Genomic DNA, 19,909 nt, shown 5'->3' on the forward strand with positions numbered 1-19,909 from the left:
CGACCACGATCGGCAGAGCAAATGGGCCTGGCCTCTTCAGGCTGGCCCATTAGGCCAAGGAACTGGGCCACTACATATTTAATAGCCAATACTTTTTATAAGGAATATTAAAGCAGATCAAGAATTTGACTAGCTCTCCTCTGACCGATGGTTGCAAGGCATGTAATCCATTACCTTGTTATTACTGCTAGAAAAATGCCACGCATCTATTGCTACTACAGTGGCTGCTCACGCTTATCAAACAACAGCATTTCTCCTATATTTTGTACATCTATGCTTAATTATCTGACTCCAAGGCTAAAGGCAGCAGGAAGAAAGTAGGAAAGGTCAGTCTTCTTCACAAGACCTTCAGTTAGTCTTTTAAACTTTGTCTTCAAAGGATTTTCTGATCCGCAGTTGTTTGATTCATAGGTCGAGGCTTTCTTCCACACAGGCCAAGTTGTTAGCATTCCACACAAGCATGGAAAGTTCCTCCAGAAAGAGACCCTGAACCTGTAAGACCATATATTGTTGACTGGTAGATATTATAGTGAGTCGCCTTCATCGTGTGGTATTAGAATATTATCAAGCAGAAAATAAAAACCAAATAAGACAAGAAGGAAGGTGCTTCCAGCCTATCAACAAGGAACGTCGGGTGGCCAATCCACCAAAACTGAAAGGATATGAGGTTAGCGCACATGTAATGCATTCAGAAAGCAGCGGGCCGGGAGGAGGCCTTATCTTCAAGATGTGATCCGGACAGGTGATGCCTGTGATTTCTAGCGTCTTCGACTTCTAGATGTGATCAAGAGTCTATGATGAAAAAAACATGGAGAAGAAAAAAAGATTATGGCGATCGCTGCAATTAACTGCAAGAGAGATGAAGACAATTAATGACATTCTAGATCAGCCATCTTGGGATATATTCTACTTCATGATGCCGAAGTTTTTATAGAGCATATGGAAATTGTCCTTGTATGCATCTCTGGTCTTTGCTTTGGATGTTTCCTCATGGCTGTGTTTTTCTGCTAATGAAAAAAATGTGCCTCTCTCTTGGTTCTTTTTTGAAATTAAATTTTGGACGACGCTGAAAACACAAATATAAGTGCAAGTAGTGTCATCAAATATGCTCTTGCATTAGTCATGCACACATACGCTACTTAAACTTTTGTCAGGAATGGTGTTCGTAATCATGAATCATGCGAAGAATGTCCTATATCTTGACTACTGATTATGTATTGTTCCTCATCTTATTCATCGAGTACCACGTTGGATTAGTGAGAATCTCAATAGAAATAGCAAATATCAGTTCAATAACGCTTTAATCAGCTATCTCTTGCGAGATGGTATTGTTGCCGGGCTGACCCGGTCAGCACAGTCCACACACCGAACCGAGCAGGGAAAGCGAGCTGTATCTCTCACGAGGTATTGTCCGTTTTGAGGATCGTAGACCCTTTGCACGGGAGCCACCTCTCACGGTTTTGCCCCACAAAAGGCACCTCGTAAGGAAAGGCTTTGAGCCCTCAATCGATGTAGGACTAAATTCGGAAACCTCTATCCACAACAGGTACCATTCGGGATTCGATTATAGATTTGATGTTAATTTTATACCATTTAGGTTTTTTGAGATGCATGCACGACTCAGTCATACATGGCACTCTCAACTTTCCTCAAAGCTAGATATGCATTACCTGCAAGTGGTCAAGAGTAAGCATTCCATCTCTTTCGGACTATTTGGTGAAGATAGTTTTAGCAGGTGTGAAATAAATTAGCAATAATGCATGCATCACATCTAAAGGCTGTATCCTTGTTGATTGATGGCAAGTGTGGTTAATCACTCGGTACCTTCCTCTTTACCGAGAAGGTCACTGGTTCAAATCCTACAGAGATGATTCAACATCTTCTTATCACAGCAAACTTAAGCCTATTACAGCTGATCATGATGTGATGCACATAATTAACATGAAACTTACCAAAATCATTTAACTTCATCAGAGTGACTGAGGTTTGTGTGTCTATTTTAGCTGCAAACTCCAAGATAACAAAGAAAAAGTTGCTTAACCACACAATGAACTGGATCAGTCACCACATTTGCCTCTCTCTTTTTTTTCTATGAAGAGGAAATTATAGTCCACGGGCTAGTGATGGCCTCTGCCTTGAAACAACGTACTTTGAACTCTAGGACTTCCCATGCTGGCCCATCAAGGCCATTGTCCACCAACAGCCAGAGTAATGCTACACGAGACCCCCAGTTCCTCCTCACCACCATTATCGAGCTTATTCTTTCTCAAGCTAGCTGGACGCTAGTAGAGTGTCTGAAGTCAACAATAATATGAAATAGAAAGGAAAGGAAATTTGAAATTTCTTTATCTTTCTTTTCAGGTTTGGTTCTTTCTTGTAATCCGTTAAAATATTTGGAGAAGAAGAGGAAAACAAGCTAGAAACACTACGGGCTCGTTTGGTTCGCGGGAAGCATTTTCCTTCCTAGGAATATGATTTCTGGGAAACAAATTCCTAGGAAGAGGATGCCTAGGAAAGTACTTTTGGTTCGTTTGGTTGATCATGGGAAAGTGACAAATTTCCAAGGTGCTTATGTTTGGTTGGCCATCCACTTTCCTAGGAAAGTTATATATAATTCCTATTATGCCCTTAATAAAAATTAGGTTTTTAATGCCTCTTTAATGCTTCTTTAATGCTGAAAGGACTTTTTGGGAAAAAGTAAAAATGGAGTGATTCCCGCCTCATGGGAAAGTAACTTTCCCATGTTTCTCATGGGAAAGACTTTCCCATGAAATGTGGGAATCACGTTCCCATGGGAATATAACTTTCCCTTCTCTCTCCTTTGAAAACTCCAACCAAACAAGAGGCATCTCATTACTTTCCCGTTGACCACACTTTCCCCCCTTCTTTTCCCGCGAACCAAACGAGCCCTACAGGAAAAGGAACATTCCCGACGCTTTTTTCCCGACGCTAGGGAAAAGCGTCGGGATAGTTTTGATCAGCGCCAAATTTTACCGACGCTTTTTAAAAGCGTCGGTACATCATTAGAATCGACGACGCTTTTAAGCGTCGCGGTAAGCTGGACCTACGACGACGTTTATAAGCGTCGTCGTAGGCCAAATCCTTTCCAACCCTCTCTACCTTAAAAAGTCTCGTCTCGTCTCCTCTCCTCTCATTCAAAAGGGTCCCCACCAAGCCTGGCCAATGAAAAATTAACACGTCAGCTACAAAAGCTGTGTGTCGTATGAGACCTGCTAGTGAATCTTGGACCGAGGTTGCTTGCCACGGAAGCCACCGACACGATTCAAATCCGCGCTCTATAAATGGGAGGGGCGCGCGCATGGTTCCATCTCTGGTCATCTTGCGTTCCCTGCCTCCCCCTCTCTCCCCTGTTTTTGGGGACCTCACTCCCTTCTTCCAACAAGCTCGTTTTCCTCTCCGTATGTTTCCAATGCAAGAAGCTCAGATCGCGAGATTTTTGGGCTTGTTCTTCCCACCTTGGATCGCTGGATCTCCGATCGGAGCACCATCGGCATAGAGATCGTGCGAGGTTCTGCTCGGGCTTAGGGTTTCTTCGATGGAGGAGGTATGGCGATCTCCCGATTCCAAGCCCGATCTTGATAGTTTCTTATTTCTGCTACCAATCTCGATTAATCACTCCGCTATGTTCTTTTTCTTGGCATTCCTCTGAGAGTTCTGTAGAAATCTAGGGTTTCCTACCTCGATTCGTGCTTCATTCACTAATCTTTCCATCGGAAATAGACATCTACGAATATCATATTCCAGATCCTTGTTGCCTTGGGATGGATCGGAGTTATTGTTGTTAAAAATCTTTGTCTCTTTTTCTTATTCCACAGGTCGTCTGCTTCAAGCTGAACGACATGAATCCAAACAAGATGGATGCCGTCAATCCGTCTAAGGACCTGGCTCCTTTCACCTGCACCAGAGGCGAAACCGGCGCTTTCCTCTTCGACGAAGACGAGCTTCGAGAGATGGAGGACGAGGAAACCGATGAGATGAGCACCGATGAAAGGGGTCTCGCCGAGGCCATCTGGAACGACGACGGTGTTGAGTTCGTCTTTCTGGCCAAGACCATCTTTGGTAAGGCCTTGACTAAAGCCGATCCGAACGACGACAACGCCAGAGATGAAGAAACCCTGAACCCTAGCTATGCTGCCAGACTCCTTCATCTGGCTTGCAAGCTCGACTCGGTGGAATGCGCTCGAGTCCATTAGTTTCTGCAAATTTCATCACATATTTTTATTTTTTTAAAAAAAATAGCAATCCCGACGCTTTAAAGCGTCGGCCAAAATACATTTGCCGACGCTTTAAAGCGTCGGCGAAAACGCAAAACTGGATTGGGCTTTATCGACGCTTTAAAGCGTCGGCAAAAACCGCTTTCCCGACGCTTTAAAGCGTCGGCGAAAACGCAAACTGGATTGGGCTTTATCGACGCTTTAAAGCGTCGGGAAAGCCGTTTTTGCCGACGCTTTCATTAGCGTCAGCAAATCCCTGTTTTTGCCGACGCTTTCTCTTAGCGTCGGCAAAAACCGGACCCACGCCCACCTGCCCGACGTCTGACCCACGCTTTGGGTCGCGTGGGCTGGGAATTCGCCGACGCTTATAAGCGTCGGTAGAGACAAAAAAAAGCGCCGGGAGTTATTCCTTCTTTTGTAGTGAAAGAGATGACTTTATATTTCTGTTCCATCACATTTAGTACATCTCAGCAGTTATATATAGTATACAAAAAAAAATAATTATACGATCTCTAAAATCACCGTAACATGCATGTTCATTTTAAGTTTGGCTTTGTTTTTTCTACTACTGCAACTAGTTTCATGATAATAACAGTGCAGCGAATACTTGACTGCACTGTGCTGTTATTCTTCTCTCCCTGCCTTCTTATGATTCTTGTTGGACTGTTCATGACTGGAAAGTAGCATCATTTCTGGTAATTGATTCTGGCATTGGTAGGTGGTGCTTTGGCAAACAACAGCAGTGTACTACTGGCGGAGGAACTCTTCATTTGAATCTTTCAATTGAAACAAGTTATTTTGGACTGATCATAGCACAAAATCATAGGGTGGAATACACAATACAATACTGATATTTGATGGGAGTGAAGAAAGATTCTGAAATCTGCTACTTTTTCCAAGGGATGAACTGAAGCTCGCAAGATATTAAGGTTAGACAACCAATGGATGCATTGAATCTTGGGCTTATCACTCCACTTTTTTTCGAAAGGTGGCCCCTTAGTTTGACCAGTCATGGTCAATGGTCTACTCCTTCTATTAATGAAATGATGCTGCCTGGGACATGTTTAATAACAGACTAACTCAGGAGTCTGTCATTGGTATGAAACTTCGGTTTTCGAAGTTTTCAACCATGGTTTTGTGCTTGTACCTGATGATTTCTGTCATTCTATTTGTGTATAAAAGCTTGTGGATAACATCATGTATGTCCTACTGATTTTTCAAATTTATTATCAACTCTATTACATGAATTGTTCTTTCATGGTTAATTATATTTATAGTACAAACACTCATGATGGTGTTGGATCAACATTTTAAGCCATTATTTTCTCAGCAAGATGTGTTTAAAAAAAATATTTTCCCCAATTTCGCTATCTTTTGTCTTATTTTTCAGAGTAGGCGCTACCATTGTAGTATGACTCTCACTAGAATTTTCTGGAGATGGCCTTTGTTTAGTGAATGGAAAACCATGGCTACAACCAAGACTTCAGAGGCTGAGACCATCAAGATAGCTCTCAGCTCAAGCACAGAATATCACCAAATAAGAATGTAGCTGATAACATCATAAATTTTTAACTATGGCTTGTCTATTCGTGGCGCTGTTAATTTAGTGATGTTGGGTAATATCATAGGTTCTGATCATTTCGTTTGCAACCACACAGTCAACACGCAACTGGTTTTGTTCTATATAGAACTTGATCGGGTTAGTCGCGGCAGCTGCGTCGTTATGGCTAGATAGATGCTAAAAGGCGGAAGCAATTTAGATCATATCGTGCATTTGCTAAGCAGTTCTGATTTCCATCCAAAGAATTGAATATGAATAAGATTCTATATTAAGTGGCGCTTGGTTTCTGTTTTATGTCAGCAAGCAATGATGGCCGGATGTGTAGCCAAGGCAAATAATGCTATAAGATGCTTAAAGTAAAGGTTTTGCTAATCGTCCTTATAATGAGATTTCATGCATCTTCTTCAAAAATATAATGAGATTTCATTATACAAGGTTATTATATTGTCAGCCACCTCTCAGATTGGTACTGAGCCTGCTCTTCTGGCTGAACTTTAAAGCTAGTTGCGACACTCCATTTGGGGTGAGATAAGTGGGCCACAAATTATATACCAAGTTGGTCAATCTGTTCTCCAAGGTAATAATCATCTTGAAATCTGTTTCATTTTTTTTGGGGGGGAGGACTCTTAAAATCTTTTGTCTGATTGAAGAAAAGCTGCTACCTAAGGTATTCAGACATTTCACCTGTGGTGCTTGCATCATTCATAACTTACCCTACTACTCTTACTGTGTTTTGGTATGAAAGAAATAAAATGAATTCGGTCATTTTACATCATTCATGACTTACCCTCCACTTGGTGCTGCTGGTTGGTTGGAATTGATCCTAACAAAAGGGAACACCAATTCTGAATTTGGTTCCAAAACCGGTGGACTTGCTGTATTGCGGTGAACAAGATTGTGGGAAGCATCGGCATAGTCATGGCTGTCTTAACTCTAACCACTCCATTGTCTGCTGTGCTCCCAACGGCTACTCAACTATAAGGCAGCTAATATGATTGCTGAAGCTGTTCAAAAGTTCAAACTACGTACACTCGAGTTATGATTATGCTTAATGTCTGCATTCAGCTTATAAGTAGTAAATGGTGTGTCTCATAAAAAGGCCCAAGCCTGGACCAGGCATGGGGCCATTCTGGTGTTGTTTCAAGACCTTTGTGTTGTAATTAGGAAAGATAGCTCTTTTAGGTCTGCAAAAACATAAAATACATGTCCCATGGTCATTAATTTCCTTTGTTTAGTGACCAAGTGTTGCTCGAAATGATTTCCATCCTCAAAAACTTGGACCGAGATAATTATAGTGCGATCCTATTGGATCTGGCTGGGCCATTTGGCACCTTACCGAGCCCAAGTGCCAAAAACTCCTCACATTATTGGATTCTTGTTTATTGGATTTTAGAATAAACCTACAACAATCCAGAACCTCACTCAAAAAGACTAGCAAAAAGATATTTTTTCGATTCCTTAGTCCTGCTTAAGTATCCAAGATCTCTCCAACGAATAACCGATGTGGGATTAAACACTCCTGTTCAAGCTCTGACGTACTCATCAGACTAAGAATTTAAATTTATTCAAATCTAATCATAAGTACTATGATCGGCTCGCGGTCAGCCTTAATGAGCCTATGCTGCAGCCTCTCCTATTCCACATGGGTCATAGGTTGAGTCTATTCTGATACCATTTGTCATAATCCATGATATTTTCTAAAAAAACTAGTTCGAAAGTATTTTTTTGAATTTCTTAGTCTTGTATAAGTATCCACGAACTCCTTGGTGAACAACCGAGTCGATTAAACACATGGTATCTCAAGGCTCAAGGAGGTCCACCGAGTAGACCATCTCGTTATGACTGCCGCTGTGGATAAGGTGCTTCCCTCGTGAACACCCCTGCTCTAATTAAACCATTAATGCTTCTATTCCACCATTCAACGCTTCTATTTTTTACTGCAGAATTGCCAGAGAATTTAATCTCTTCCTCCCAGGAAGCCCATGAATGAAATGATACCGATTTAGACACATCCCCATTTCAACCAGCTATTCCTAGAACACCCAATATCCTCCTTATGATAACAAGTACTGATCACGCTTACAGTTAACAATCACATGTAATGCACCATATACACCTAATTTATATCCTATGAGCATGTAAACTACTGCTTTATTATATAGAATATTCTGTCACAGATAATGTGTCTCTTAAATTATCAACATGGTCTTCATAGGCTGCAAATCTTGATCACAGATGACGTGTTGGAAAATAAAGTCCCACATGACGTCTGGTATATGCATTGTAAGCAGCTTTGGATCCATAGATTTATACTTCAACTCTCTGAATAACATGAGGTTTTCAGTGTAATAGCGTGTACTCATCTGTAGTAAATAAGCCATTATTCTCTCAGGCTATACCAGCCGCAAATTTTATATCCTAACAACTCCATGAAGACTTAAAACCAGAAGCTGCATGTAGCTTTCTACCTTTCACGTAGCTTTCTACGATTCTTTCTCATTAAATTTCACATTACGCAATCAATTCCAGTGCGCCCCCTGCCAGCTGTGAAACTGTGATCTCTTTTGAATATTTTCCATGAATCTACTCATGAGTTAGTAGGTCTGTACATTGCCAGAGATATGACTTGACTCATTTAATTAGAAATTTAATAGAAAGACAAATCTTTATCATATATTGCTCGAACTTTGTGCATGGAGAGAAGTAGTTTGCTTCTATACTATTATTTCTTCACAAAAACACCAACACAAAACAATAATTCTCAAACCATCACTAACACATGCAATACACACGTACATAAAACCAAATTTCAAACCATGCATTTAATGACCAATTTCATATTACATGCACTAGCAGGCACCTATTCCAAAAACAGCCAAAACTTTAGGATGTATTTAAATATGCCTACGGTATTTAGCTACAAATTTTATAGGAATCAAATTTATTGGTCTATTTAGCTAGGATTTTTTAAAAGCACATCCAAATTTAGCCTAGACCCTAAAATTTGAGCCATAGATGAAGATTTTTTTTTCTTCTACAGAATTTGGACTAGATAAAATATAGTTGATACATGATCATACTTAAACGAATAGTTTAATCCCTATAGAAATAGCCAAATAGATTCTTAGTGCCCATAATATCCCCGCTGGTTCAAGCAAGCATGGCATGTAGGTCACCTAAGTTCACATGTGGCCAATTAATTTCAAGCCCCTCCTTGCCTCCTCTTCAGTGCTAAAATGCCAATACCCCCTCCACAAGACAACCAAACCTCCTTTCCTTCCAAACTCAAAAGCCACAGCCTCTCAACTCTCAACCCAACCTCACTTTCCTTTGCCTCCCTCCGATTACTCTCTCTCTCTCTCTCTCTCTCTCTCTGAGGTCCATCTACCTCTTTATCTCAACGCTCTCCCACTCTCGTTCCTTGTTACCCCATAACCCGTTCTACCAAAAACCTCCCCTGTTCTCTTTCCCTTCATCGCCAAAATCTCTCTTTTCCTTACCAAAATCCAATCTTTCTCTCCTCAAAGAGACCACAGAGACCCATACTTCGCTCATCCAACCAAAAGTCGTCATTTTTCTCTCCTCTCACCTCTCTTTGGCCCTCCCCTGTCTCCCTTGCCCATAAAAATCCCACCCTTTTGCGTCCATATCAATGTCTTCCAGCCGGAGAAGGTTCGTTGTGAGTCATCCGGTGGTGGTAGATATCGGCTGCGGCTGCCGGCGGCCAAAGCTCTCGTCTTTCTTCTCCTCCTCGTTGCCAAAATTCCGTCTCTCCAAATCCTCTGACCCCTTCTCCCCTTCCACCACCACCACCACCGTCTCCACCAACTCCCTCTGGGACACCAGCCTCACCGCCACCACCGCCTCGTCCCCCATGACGTTGTCGCCGTCGCTGCCGCCGTACTCCGCCGCTGAGAGCACGAAGCGGCGGCCGAAGAAGAAGACGGTGAAGGCGAAGAAGAAGGGGGTGGTGGAGGAGAGCGTGGTGGTGGTGAAGGAGTCGTCGGACCCTTATCTCGACTTCCGGGACTCCATGCTCCAGATGATCGTGGAGATGGAGATCTACGCGTGGGACGACCTCCGCGACCTCCTCCACCGCTTCCTCGCCCTCAACTCCCCTTCGCACCACCACCTCATCCTCCAAGCCTTCTTCGAGATCTGGACCGGCGTCTTCTCCGCCCCGCCATCCTCCTCCTCCGCCGCCGCCGCCTCCAGTTGCCGGCCCAGCCGCCGGCGGCGGTGACCGCACTCCTGCCCGCGCCTCCCGGCTCGTGACTCGGTCGCGGGAGCTAGTAAACGTGGAAAAAATTAAAAAAAAGACACTGGAGAGATCCTGCCACCACCTGGTGCCACGTGGATCGGAGCCCGGTGGGCCCGGATGTGGCCTGTGGGATAATCTCACAGGTGGTGTTAGGATCTCGAATCAGTTTTTTTTTTCCCTTAAAGCTACTAATGTGAGGAAGTTCTGAAGTTATTATAGGTAGGGGTTATTGAATGCTAGGTTTTTTTGAATGTTAGGACTGTGAAGGGTAATGTTGGGAGTGTTGGTTGTGTGTTTTGATGGGTGGGGTTTTAATGACATGCTGTGGGGTTGGAAGTGTGGATGAGTTTTTTTTTTAATTCTTGTACAACTTCCAACATTCACATTTACTGCAACCTTTTGCTTTCTATATGACAAGCTATCTATGGTTGAGGTTTTAATGAATGAGACATGGTTTCATGATATCTTTCAGTAGATCCATCTGCTTTTGCTTTCTCCAATATCATCTAATCTAATCTCTTTCTGGCTCTCTACAATGTGATCATAGCTGATGAGTGCGATGAAGCATGGATGGCTCGGTTTCATCCTTGTTTGATCAAAGATATTTTATGTTACCGAAATAATTTGATCAACTTACTTCTAAAACAATATGCTATTATCATTTCTCTTCCTTGAATTGGGAAGTAAATGAGCTACAGCTTGTCTGTCGAAGATTATTGGAGTAATTATGAAGTCGTTAATAATGGAGAGTTAGCTAGGTATATACATGGCCATCCATGGCATGCATAAAAACTTTTATGTTATAAAATTGGAGATTGCTCTTCATTTTACAGGTGATTGTTGAAATTGAACTTGTCCCACGGGTCACACCTCTCTGTGACCATCAAATATTCCAGACAACCAAAGTTCTGAGCTCTGTTTCTTGGACAACCAAAGATCTGAGCTCTGTTTCTTGATAGTGCATCTTAAAAATCTGGGCCTGAATAATTATACTGCCTTTTTTTTTTCTTGAGAGAGATATTGTGGATGTCAAATAGTTTATGGTCATAGCAAAGACAAAATTGGGATTTGAGTAGCCAAGGGTTCTAGCAAAAGAAAGAGAAAGTCATCATGATTGTCTTGCACCATGACAAATTCCATTACCACTGTCAACTACCTTATTCTTGTTAAGAAGAAGATAATGTTTTTCTCTTTTTTGAGCAATACCCAGATTTTGAAACCTAAACCTAGACAACAAACTTAAGAAAATATATTTGCATAATATTTATACCCATAGATAAAAGCACGATATGAAATCTTCTAGTCATTTCAAAAGAGAATGATAAGATAGATATAGTAGTACTATTGATCTTGATATTCCAAAGTGGGGATACCACCACCAAGTTTCAAACCTTGGATCTCTGAGGTTTGAGATGAATGCCCAGTAGCTAAGACATACCAGGCCAGTACCTCAAAATTATTCTCTTGTTATAAAACACTTTTAAATTGATTGCATATATAGAGACACTTAATGAGTCAATATCCAGCATGAATCCTATTGAAATATAGCAATGAAATTATTGCTTATTTTTTTCATTGATGTACAATATGTTCCAATAGCTATCTCATCCTAAATTGCTTGAAATTGTCATGAATCCTGCATTGTTGCAACTGTTTGGCAGCCTGAAACAAGATATGCAGTTATTTCCATTGCCAATTTCTCTCTGCTATAATAATGTTAGTGGATGACAAAAATACTAGTCAAATTATCAGAGTATAAAATTATATCAATCTACATCCTCTTTGTTGTAGGTTGATAGGTAGTCAGTCTTCATCAATTCTATCCTCTCACCTTATTCATTGAATTATACCCAAGCCTCACCTCTCATCAGATCAAGCACTCATTTTTGCATCACACATAGCTCTCACGTATTATGTGAATGCGAAGCAAAGCAGCGGCGGTGGAATTTGGCTTGAGAAATTTTTGGTTATTATCCTAGTCTCCTACAATAATTATTTATCTATCTTAGTCGCTAGGTAAGATTGGTTCAAGCCTCTAAAAAAAGTAACAGAAATAGTGAGGGCTTCAACCAAGCTACCGACCATTTTGATAAACTCCGACACGATTCATGTGCATACCTAATCCAAGAGAACAAATTGTAAACAACAAAAAAAAGCTTAGTGTTACAAGTAATCACCATTGTATGCCTGTACGATTGTTATCTTTAGTCCATTATTAAAAGAAAGATGAAAGCTAGTTTTAGTTGAGTTAGGTCGTAAAGATTAAGTTAATTTTAGTGTCACAAGTAATCGCCAAGACCCACTTAACGGCAATAACTTATTATAGCATACAATAAGTCGTGCCAACTGCGCCCTATCTTGGCTCGCATCCTTTGATTTGGTATTATGCTGAGAAGTATAATTTTCTCCCATTAAAATCATAATTCGAGCTCCAAGATCTTAATTAGAACTCTACTATTACAAATGACGATCGCATAAAATTCCATGGATCAAGATGGCTGGCGTCTTCTTTTGACACGGCTGGTTGTACTCATATGCGTTTAGTATAAGCAACTGGTCTGGATGCATGATTCGGAGCAGTTCCATCGGCGAATGAGCTTGGACTCGATATGGTGAGCCCACGAGTCGGAGCAGTTCCACCATCATTTGATGGTCGAGATCAAAGCATCTGATGCTGCCACTGCCACCTTGGTCAGCCATTGCGATTTACGACTTGCAGAGGGCCCGTTGGCAAAGTGTCTTCTTTATATCACAAGATATGGTCATGGGCTGTACGGAGTCCCCACTTCATTTTCTCAGCAAGCCTGGACACGGCAAGCTATTAACAACACTCCTTCCCCACTAAATCGAATACATTAAATTAAACTAAACATGATTAATTAAAAATAGGAAAATCGGCGGAAGAAACTATAATATTAATCATATCCATTCAGTTAGCAGTACTATTTGTCTCTCTGTAAATATAGACATCAATAAACAATACTCTTTCACTTTGAAGGTTTATGCACATAGGGCGGAAACGACACCTAACTACCATTTTATAATAATTATATATGGATTCTTATCAAGTTTCCGATAACTCCGTTGGAATGGAGTCGGATTTTTTGTAGGATCCAATTTTTTATCATATCGAACTCGGATATACCTATATTTGAATCCAAAAATCTAATAACCCAAACACATATAAACAAATTTTATACATAGTACATATATAGGAATATAAATAAAATTGGTTTCATGACTTGTGTTATTTCGTTTTTTTCGTATTTGGATTTATACATTTTTCTCATTCATGCTTGCCACAAACTCTTGCTCGCAACTATTTCGGCTCCAAAATCCTAACAGATACTTAGAATTTGATTATGTTTCAATCAAACCAAATACAAATAATAATTTATATATATATATATATATATATATATATATATATATATTTTTGCGAAAACCAATCATTCAATTTCCATGCCATGGTTCTTTTCTACCATAATCTATACATAAATATATACATGAGTACGTACATACATATATATTTAGCCGGACTACTAAATCATATGCTATATTGAACCTAAAAGAACTCGAATATGATTTAAGATCTGACTATTAATTGAGTCCGAATGTGAGTTTGAAACTTACTCATTTTTATTGCTTGGAATCTGAATCCAATCTCATATTCTTTTATCGATTTTGGATGCAGATACAACATGGATTGGTCTCAAATCAAACCTATTTATAGCCTAGTTATGGGATCATAAGAGGATGCGGTTGATCCACAATATTTGCCGCCTTCTAGGTGAATGTACTGCATTCAGGACTACTCATATGTATAGAGAGGCCAACTGTGCTACGGACTGAGTGGCCTCCTATGCGCTTTATTATTCCGAAGGTGTTATCTGGAATAGTTACAACTTTGTCCCATCTACTCTGCATTGTCTGCTTATTTTTGACTTCATGGGCTATACGCACACCCCTTGTGTGTGAGATGCCGATATACTGAAAAAAAAAAAAAAAACCTAAGCGTCGTTAAGGTTCCGTATACAACGAAAATGAAGTATCTTCATTTTTTTTGTTGGAATGTGATGCAGGATAGACTTTGTGATGATTCATATTCAAAGTTTTGCTCGCATTGCACCTAAAAGCATTACATCTTGTCCCTGCGGACGAATTTTATTCCCACCTCACAGTTGATACATAAATTGCATGCCCGAATGGCTCGTAACTGGAAATGTTTGGTTGATGCGTTTGAACTTTAACTTATCCCACTATGTAATAAATGAAAAATTCATCCCTTGTACATGTTTAGAATATGATATTTAAGGTCCCTCACTTAAATATCGTATAGATAATAAAACAACTTGTGTCACTCGCTTTGGAAATTCACTAGCAGTACTTGCCGGCACATAAAGTTCTTCAACTTAGTTTGTCACGGTGCTCTCAAATCCATTGTAGAATTAAACTCTCAAGGGTTGAGGGCTCCACTTGAGATAGCAACATGTTTGCAGAGCACATTTATTGCACATATCAAGACTCTACCATATGAAAAACCTTACTGCTAATCAGCACCTTTTGTTTTGCTCTCCCTGCTCTTAGAATTCACTGAAGGTCCCCCAGTTGCATGTAGTTAAATTTTAGCTTTGAACTCAAACACCATGATTGAGTGATTGACAACAGGAGGTAGGTAGTTCTAGACCACTCTCTCCGAACTAAACAATGAGGACTTGTTAGGCTCGTGAGACGAGAAAGAAGAAGAGTATGGTCAACGGAAAAAAAAAAAAAAGAAGCTTCATATTTGATTAGAGCTTTCAATGTAGAGAGATGGAAACCCATCATCTGAAAATTTGGATAATTTTTTTTCAAAAAATATCCTCAAGCTTTTAGATAGAATGTGATAAGTTTTTTCTTTACTAAAGATATAATAGGTACTTTATATAACTTTCTTGAAAAAGTAAATGCTCAATCAAACATAAGCCACTCTAAGATATTGTCACTTTTTTATGATCAACCAAATATTTAAAATTATTTTTTTGATGCATCATATATCCAACCATCAGCTTCTCACAAATCAAACAGGTCTAAATAGTGATGACTTATATTACAATTCATAAAGACAACCTCATTTCGACATTGTAGTTAAGTCCTGTTGGTCCATGGAGAAAGCGACCGACGACCTTCCGACACAAGTTGCTTGGTTGCATTAGTTTCCTTGTGTGTAACGCAATATGCTACAAGGTGAATGCAGACAAACAATCCAGTAGATGCATCAATTTTTTCTAAATTACTTCCTCAAGAGATAGCCATTCCTCCAACTTCCGGACGATTTGTATCTCATGGTCATGTGCCTCAATCCATTGCAGGCATTCTACGCAAAAAGCTAGCCAAGGGCCCCATTCTTTTGACGCCATCAGAGAAGGACCCTAGCCATCAACTGAGTGGGGCCAGATGAGGGAACTAGCTTTTGGTCATGGGTCCCACACGCGATGAAACCGCTATAAATGTCCACTTCTAGGTGCTCGTCCGACCCGTCCCAATCCCATGACCTTCGTGGCCAGTTCAAGTTTAATGAAGAAGCCATTGGAGAGCCGTGACACTGGCAGGGTCTTTGAAGAACTCACGGATTGTAATTGGGGACCGGGAAACTGGACCAGCCACAGGACCCACCTGCTCACCAACAAGGACCTCGTGAGCCAGCCCGAGTTCTTCACCTCGCAGCTCCTGACTGATCTACTGCTTGCATTGTTGCATTACATCACGACAAACCTATGGACCATAGTAGAATTAATTGGACATGTCACGTAATATAAGCATATTAGACATTAGATATATAAAATGTACTAGCTTAAGAAGACCTAGCAGGCTTTCAGTATTCACGTTTCGAACCTGTGACACTGCTAGTGCCGGTCCGGACGAGAAAGCCAGAGTTTGATATTGCATAAGTTGATAGTGGTAAAATCATATCATTCCAAGAAATTCATGAAGCTGACTTGCAGTAATTCGGGCGATTTTTTTTTTTACGGTTATATTTTTTAGGAGAAAAATGGAAGCATCAATATCTGTTAAATAAATAATATGACAGTTTATCTCAACCTAGACAACTCGAATGGAGCCGGATTTATTTGACCCGCAATGGATCTAAGATGGCATGGGTAACAATAAAATTTATCTTACACTGGACTCACATATATGTATCTCTTCACAAATTTCCTTCTCAAAGCAAAAAAGATTAAAAAAAAAATTGAACGGAAAAAATAATTTTTGTAATTTTTTTATGACCCATTCCGTCGAACCTGCCTTGTCTAACTCTATCCATCCCACCGTGCTTTATTATTCCGACTTAATATAAGTATAGGACAGGTAAGGATAATGACCTATTTGACCCGTTGCTATCTCTAATTTTGGTAAAAAAGTCGTGCAGCAAATGTTAAGCTATATCCCTGAGCAGCTGATCAGCACTCGGGGTGAAGCATTTGGCGGCAATGTAGGCCTACTAGAATACAATTAGATCATCTGGAACACCTGAGAATCATTGGGACACACCTCTAAAGCACCAGACGACTGTAGTAATGAAGAAATAAATGCTTGTGGCATTAGTAAGAACTTGTAGTTTAGTGGGAAGTTACTGTTTAAGAAAGCAGCACACAGATTGACTGAATAAAAAAAAACTTAAGCAAGGTTAACATTGGAGGATTCTTATTGTCAATCTTAATTAAAATGTCATGGAGTTTATGTTTCTGGAAGTCCAATGCATTAGGATACCAAAAATGTCAGATCTTGTAAACAACAATACCCTCAAATCCATATGGCATTTAAGTTTAAAACTTTTGGAAAGTGCAGGTAAGGGGGGAAAAAAAAAAGAAAATCAAAGTCTTGGGAGCAAGCAATTACAGTCCTCTTAAAACAATCTGATGACCACCTTGATCACAACACCAACAATTGCAGCAAGGGAAAGTCTTCTACAAACAAATTCCATGTATAAACCCTTGCAACATGACTCATTGAGGCCTATCCTCTCATCTGATCAGTAGAATAGTCATCAGATGGCTGCCACCATCTTCCTTGGGCACTGAAAAATGGGTCAAGAAGAGGTTAACCCGAGGAGTATTAATTACGAAGGAAGCAAGTGGTGCATGCAGCATGCTTTGCTATGCGTGCCACTGACTGAAAAAAGACACCCAAGACGCCCGGTTTAGAAGCTTCGCCTCAAAACCCAACAAATATGAGAATCTTGCACGGCCACCAAAAAAGAGTTTGGGTTGACGCATTTGATCCTTTTCTAATGAATTAAGCGTTGGGTGTCCGCACGCACAAACAAGTGTTCGCACGTGCTAGCTTTGCCAAGTTGTGTACAATGGATAAGCTTTGTGAAAACTTGGCTCAACTAACCCATCATCCTATGTCTGGCGATTAACTAACTCATCTTTGCGGAAACTTTAACCCCTTCGTTAAGACCATGATTAGTTTATTGTGAATAGGTTTTCCCTACAGCAACAGCTTTGGCTTCTCTGCTTGGAGATTTCTTTGACAGGGACATGAACAGGAGAACCATGTTGCTTAGAATTTGGGCAGAGGGAGAAAGGACAAGAAAAATATAAATTCCCTGGCTATGTACATGACAAGATAAATAATGAAGGAGGTTGTTGAGCTTGCAAGTGGAGACCTAGGCTAATTGGCTAACTATGGGATGGTAGACTAGAAATGTGATACATCTGGACTAATTATATTCGAAGTTATTCATACTCTATGTTGAATTAATTAAGAATCACTTCTTCATTGTCTCTCAGAAACTTTGAGTGATTAAAGATTATATAATTATTAGAATAGTTTTTCATAGATGATAGTAATTATAGGATTAAGAAATATTTCTCTTTTAACTGATGACTTATATGGGAGGAACAGAACAAGATAAAGACGACTGTAGGATGTGACGAGATGCTTCATGGAAGCATCACGTCTCTAAGCTGTGCTAATTCTCGTCGCGAAGCGTTGAGCTGAAGGAAGTGTCCAAATTATTCACCAAAAAGGAGGAAATATCCAATTTATTGATGGCGACGCTCTATCTCGTGCTTATAGAATTATTTAGGTGCATGTGACATGATTAGCCACCACTGTTTCGACTTATGGGCCTCCACTTGATAGAAAGGGACACTGCTGGCTCCTTATACTGACAAAAAACAAAACAAAACAAAGAAAAAAGCCGTTGAAGAAGAGATAGAGAAGCCTCATTTTGATTGCCTTCAGTCGATTACATAACATCATCTTTCATGCCCTTCCAAAGAACCGATCTTATTGCTCCAATGTGTGTATCCAAGAAAAAATCATGTAGTTCCAACTAAAAACCATATTGCTTTGAAGCTATGCTTCTAAATTTTATCAACATTAACCATCTTCACATTTGTCCTATCAAACAACAACAAAAAAAGTATCTTAAATCTTTCATTGCACTCCTGCGAGCATGCCTCAGATGTGCGAGCGAGAGAGAGAGATCGAGAACTCTTAACCATATATAGGTTTACTAGCATATATATAAGCCTACAAGTGTACATTGAGATGAAATATTATAACTAGCAAAAAAAAAAAAAAAAAAATGAAAAGGATCCATGTCGTTCATTGGATCAGAAGAACTCAGCAGGACTCACTTCCCTCCTCTTCCACCTCCTTAATTTGAGAAGACATGGAAGATGATGAAGAAGAGGAAGGAGGGGAGGCAAGGCCTACAAGCAAATCGACAAAGGCCCCTACTATATACCCATGAGTCTTCTTACCATTGACCCTTAGATACCATAGCAAGAGCTCCTCAAGGCACTCCCAGTCCTTGAGCCCATGAGCCACCACCATCTCCTCCATGGACACTCGGAAGTCTTTGTACGGGTCCTCCGACTCCATGGCAAGCGCGATGCTCTCCTTGAACGGGAACGCACCGTCCTTGGCCTCCTCCAGTATCGAGCTCGTGTCGCCGGGCTTGAAGAAGAGCCTGTCCGACCGGAGCCCCCGTATGACCGACTCCAATGAGCCGACACCCCCCGACTCCTCCGACGCCGTCGAGAAGCTTGCCGACTCCTCCGATGAGTGGGTGAAGCATGATTCGGCCGAGTCCAAGTAGACCGAGTTCACAGTCTTGTAGATGTTGTCGCCATCCGCCGCTCGGAAGGAGATAGTCTTCGGATGCTTACAAGAAGGCCAAGGCCATGAATAAGAAGGAGAGGGAAAAGAAGAGACATAAGGAGAGGTCCTTGATTTGTCCCTTGGTTTGAAGAAGAGAGAGGTGAAGCCTAGCTTTCTTCCCATTTGGTTTCTTTCCCTAGCTACTGGTGTTTGGGAACGGGGATAGAAGAAGGAGAGGTAGGTTTTAAATTCTTGATCTGGAGCCGTGTGGCTTTTGGTATGGCATTAATGGAGGGTGGGATAATAGCGTTGCTTGGTCTCCTTGGTCTCCTTTTTAAACCAAGGATGGGGTAAGGGAACATGAGAGGGAAGGGAAGGGTGGTGGGGGCACTCATGTGGGCATTAACTATAGGGTGTGAGACCTCGACAGTATTAAATACACATTGAATAGTACTTGCCAATGGAGAGGAGTTTAAAAACAGCACATATTCTAACTTTCGTTTTTTTCAATTAATATATTTATTATTATTTCTACTATTTGTGTCCTGGTCCCTTCGACTCGCAGGAGCATGCATTGATGCATGCACAAGTTATATATCCATCATGCTCGGGCAATCCATCACTCTCTTCTAAACTTTTTTTTTTTTTTTTCTTGTAATGTAAGTAGAAGCATTTCACTGGCAAATTTTTTTGAGTCTTTATGTATTTAAAGTTCTTTAATTTGTCATCTTGACAGACAGCATCACTTTTTTCCTC

At 40.6% G+C, this 19,909-nt stretch overlaps 1 protein-coding gene and 1 pseudogene across 2 annotated transcripts; one reads left to right on the forward strand and one right to left on the reverse strand.

Annotated features, from left to right (window-relative positions):
* The first annotated feature begins 8,992 nt into the window (after positions 1 to 8,992).
* Positions 8,993 to 10,531, forward strand: LOC103714310 (uncharacterized). Its single transcript, XM_008801516.5, has one exon. The coding sequence runs from the start codon at positions 9,449 to 9,451 to the stop codon at positions 10,037 to 10,039; it is 591 nt and encodes a 196-aa protein (XP_008799738.4). The 5' UTR covers positions 8,993 to 9,448; the 3' UTR covers positions 10,040 to 10,531.
* A 7,777-nt stretch (positions 10,532 to 18,308) lies between these two features.
* On the reverse strand, positions 18,309 to 19,557 carry LOC103714309 (transcription repressor OFP13 pseudogene; annotated as a pseudogene). The gene has a single exon (XR_015977441.2). The product of XR_015977441.2 is annotated as a transcription repressor OFP13 pseudogene (transcript).
* Between the last annotated feature and the right edge of the window lie 352 nt (positions 19,558 to 19,909).

Source organism: Phoenix dactylifera, chromosome 4 (assembly GCF_051530095.1).
Source record: "Phoenix dactylifera cultivar Ajwa chromosome 4, Ajwa_hap1_PhDact_Kaust_v1.1, whole genome shotgun sequence".
Taxonomy (NCBI): domain Eukaryota; kingdom Viridiplantae; phylum Streptophyta; class Magnoliopsida; order Arecales; family Arecaceae; genus Phoenix; species Phoenix dactylifera.

Bases quoted from the DNA above. Each gene is read 5' to 3' on its own strand.
- LOC103714310 (XM_008801516.5), top strand. From the start codon at position 9,449: ATGTCTTCCAGCCGGAGAAGGTTCGTTGTGAGTCATCCGGTGGTGGTA.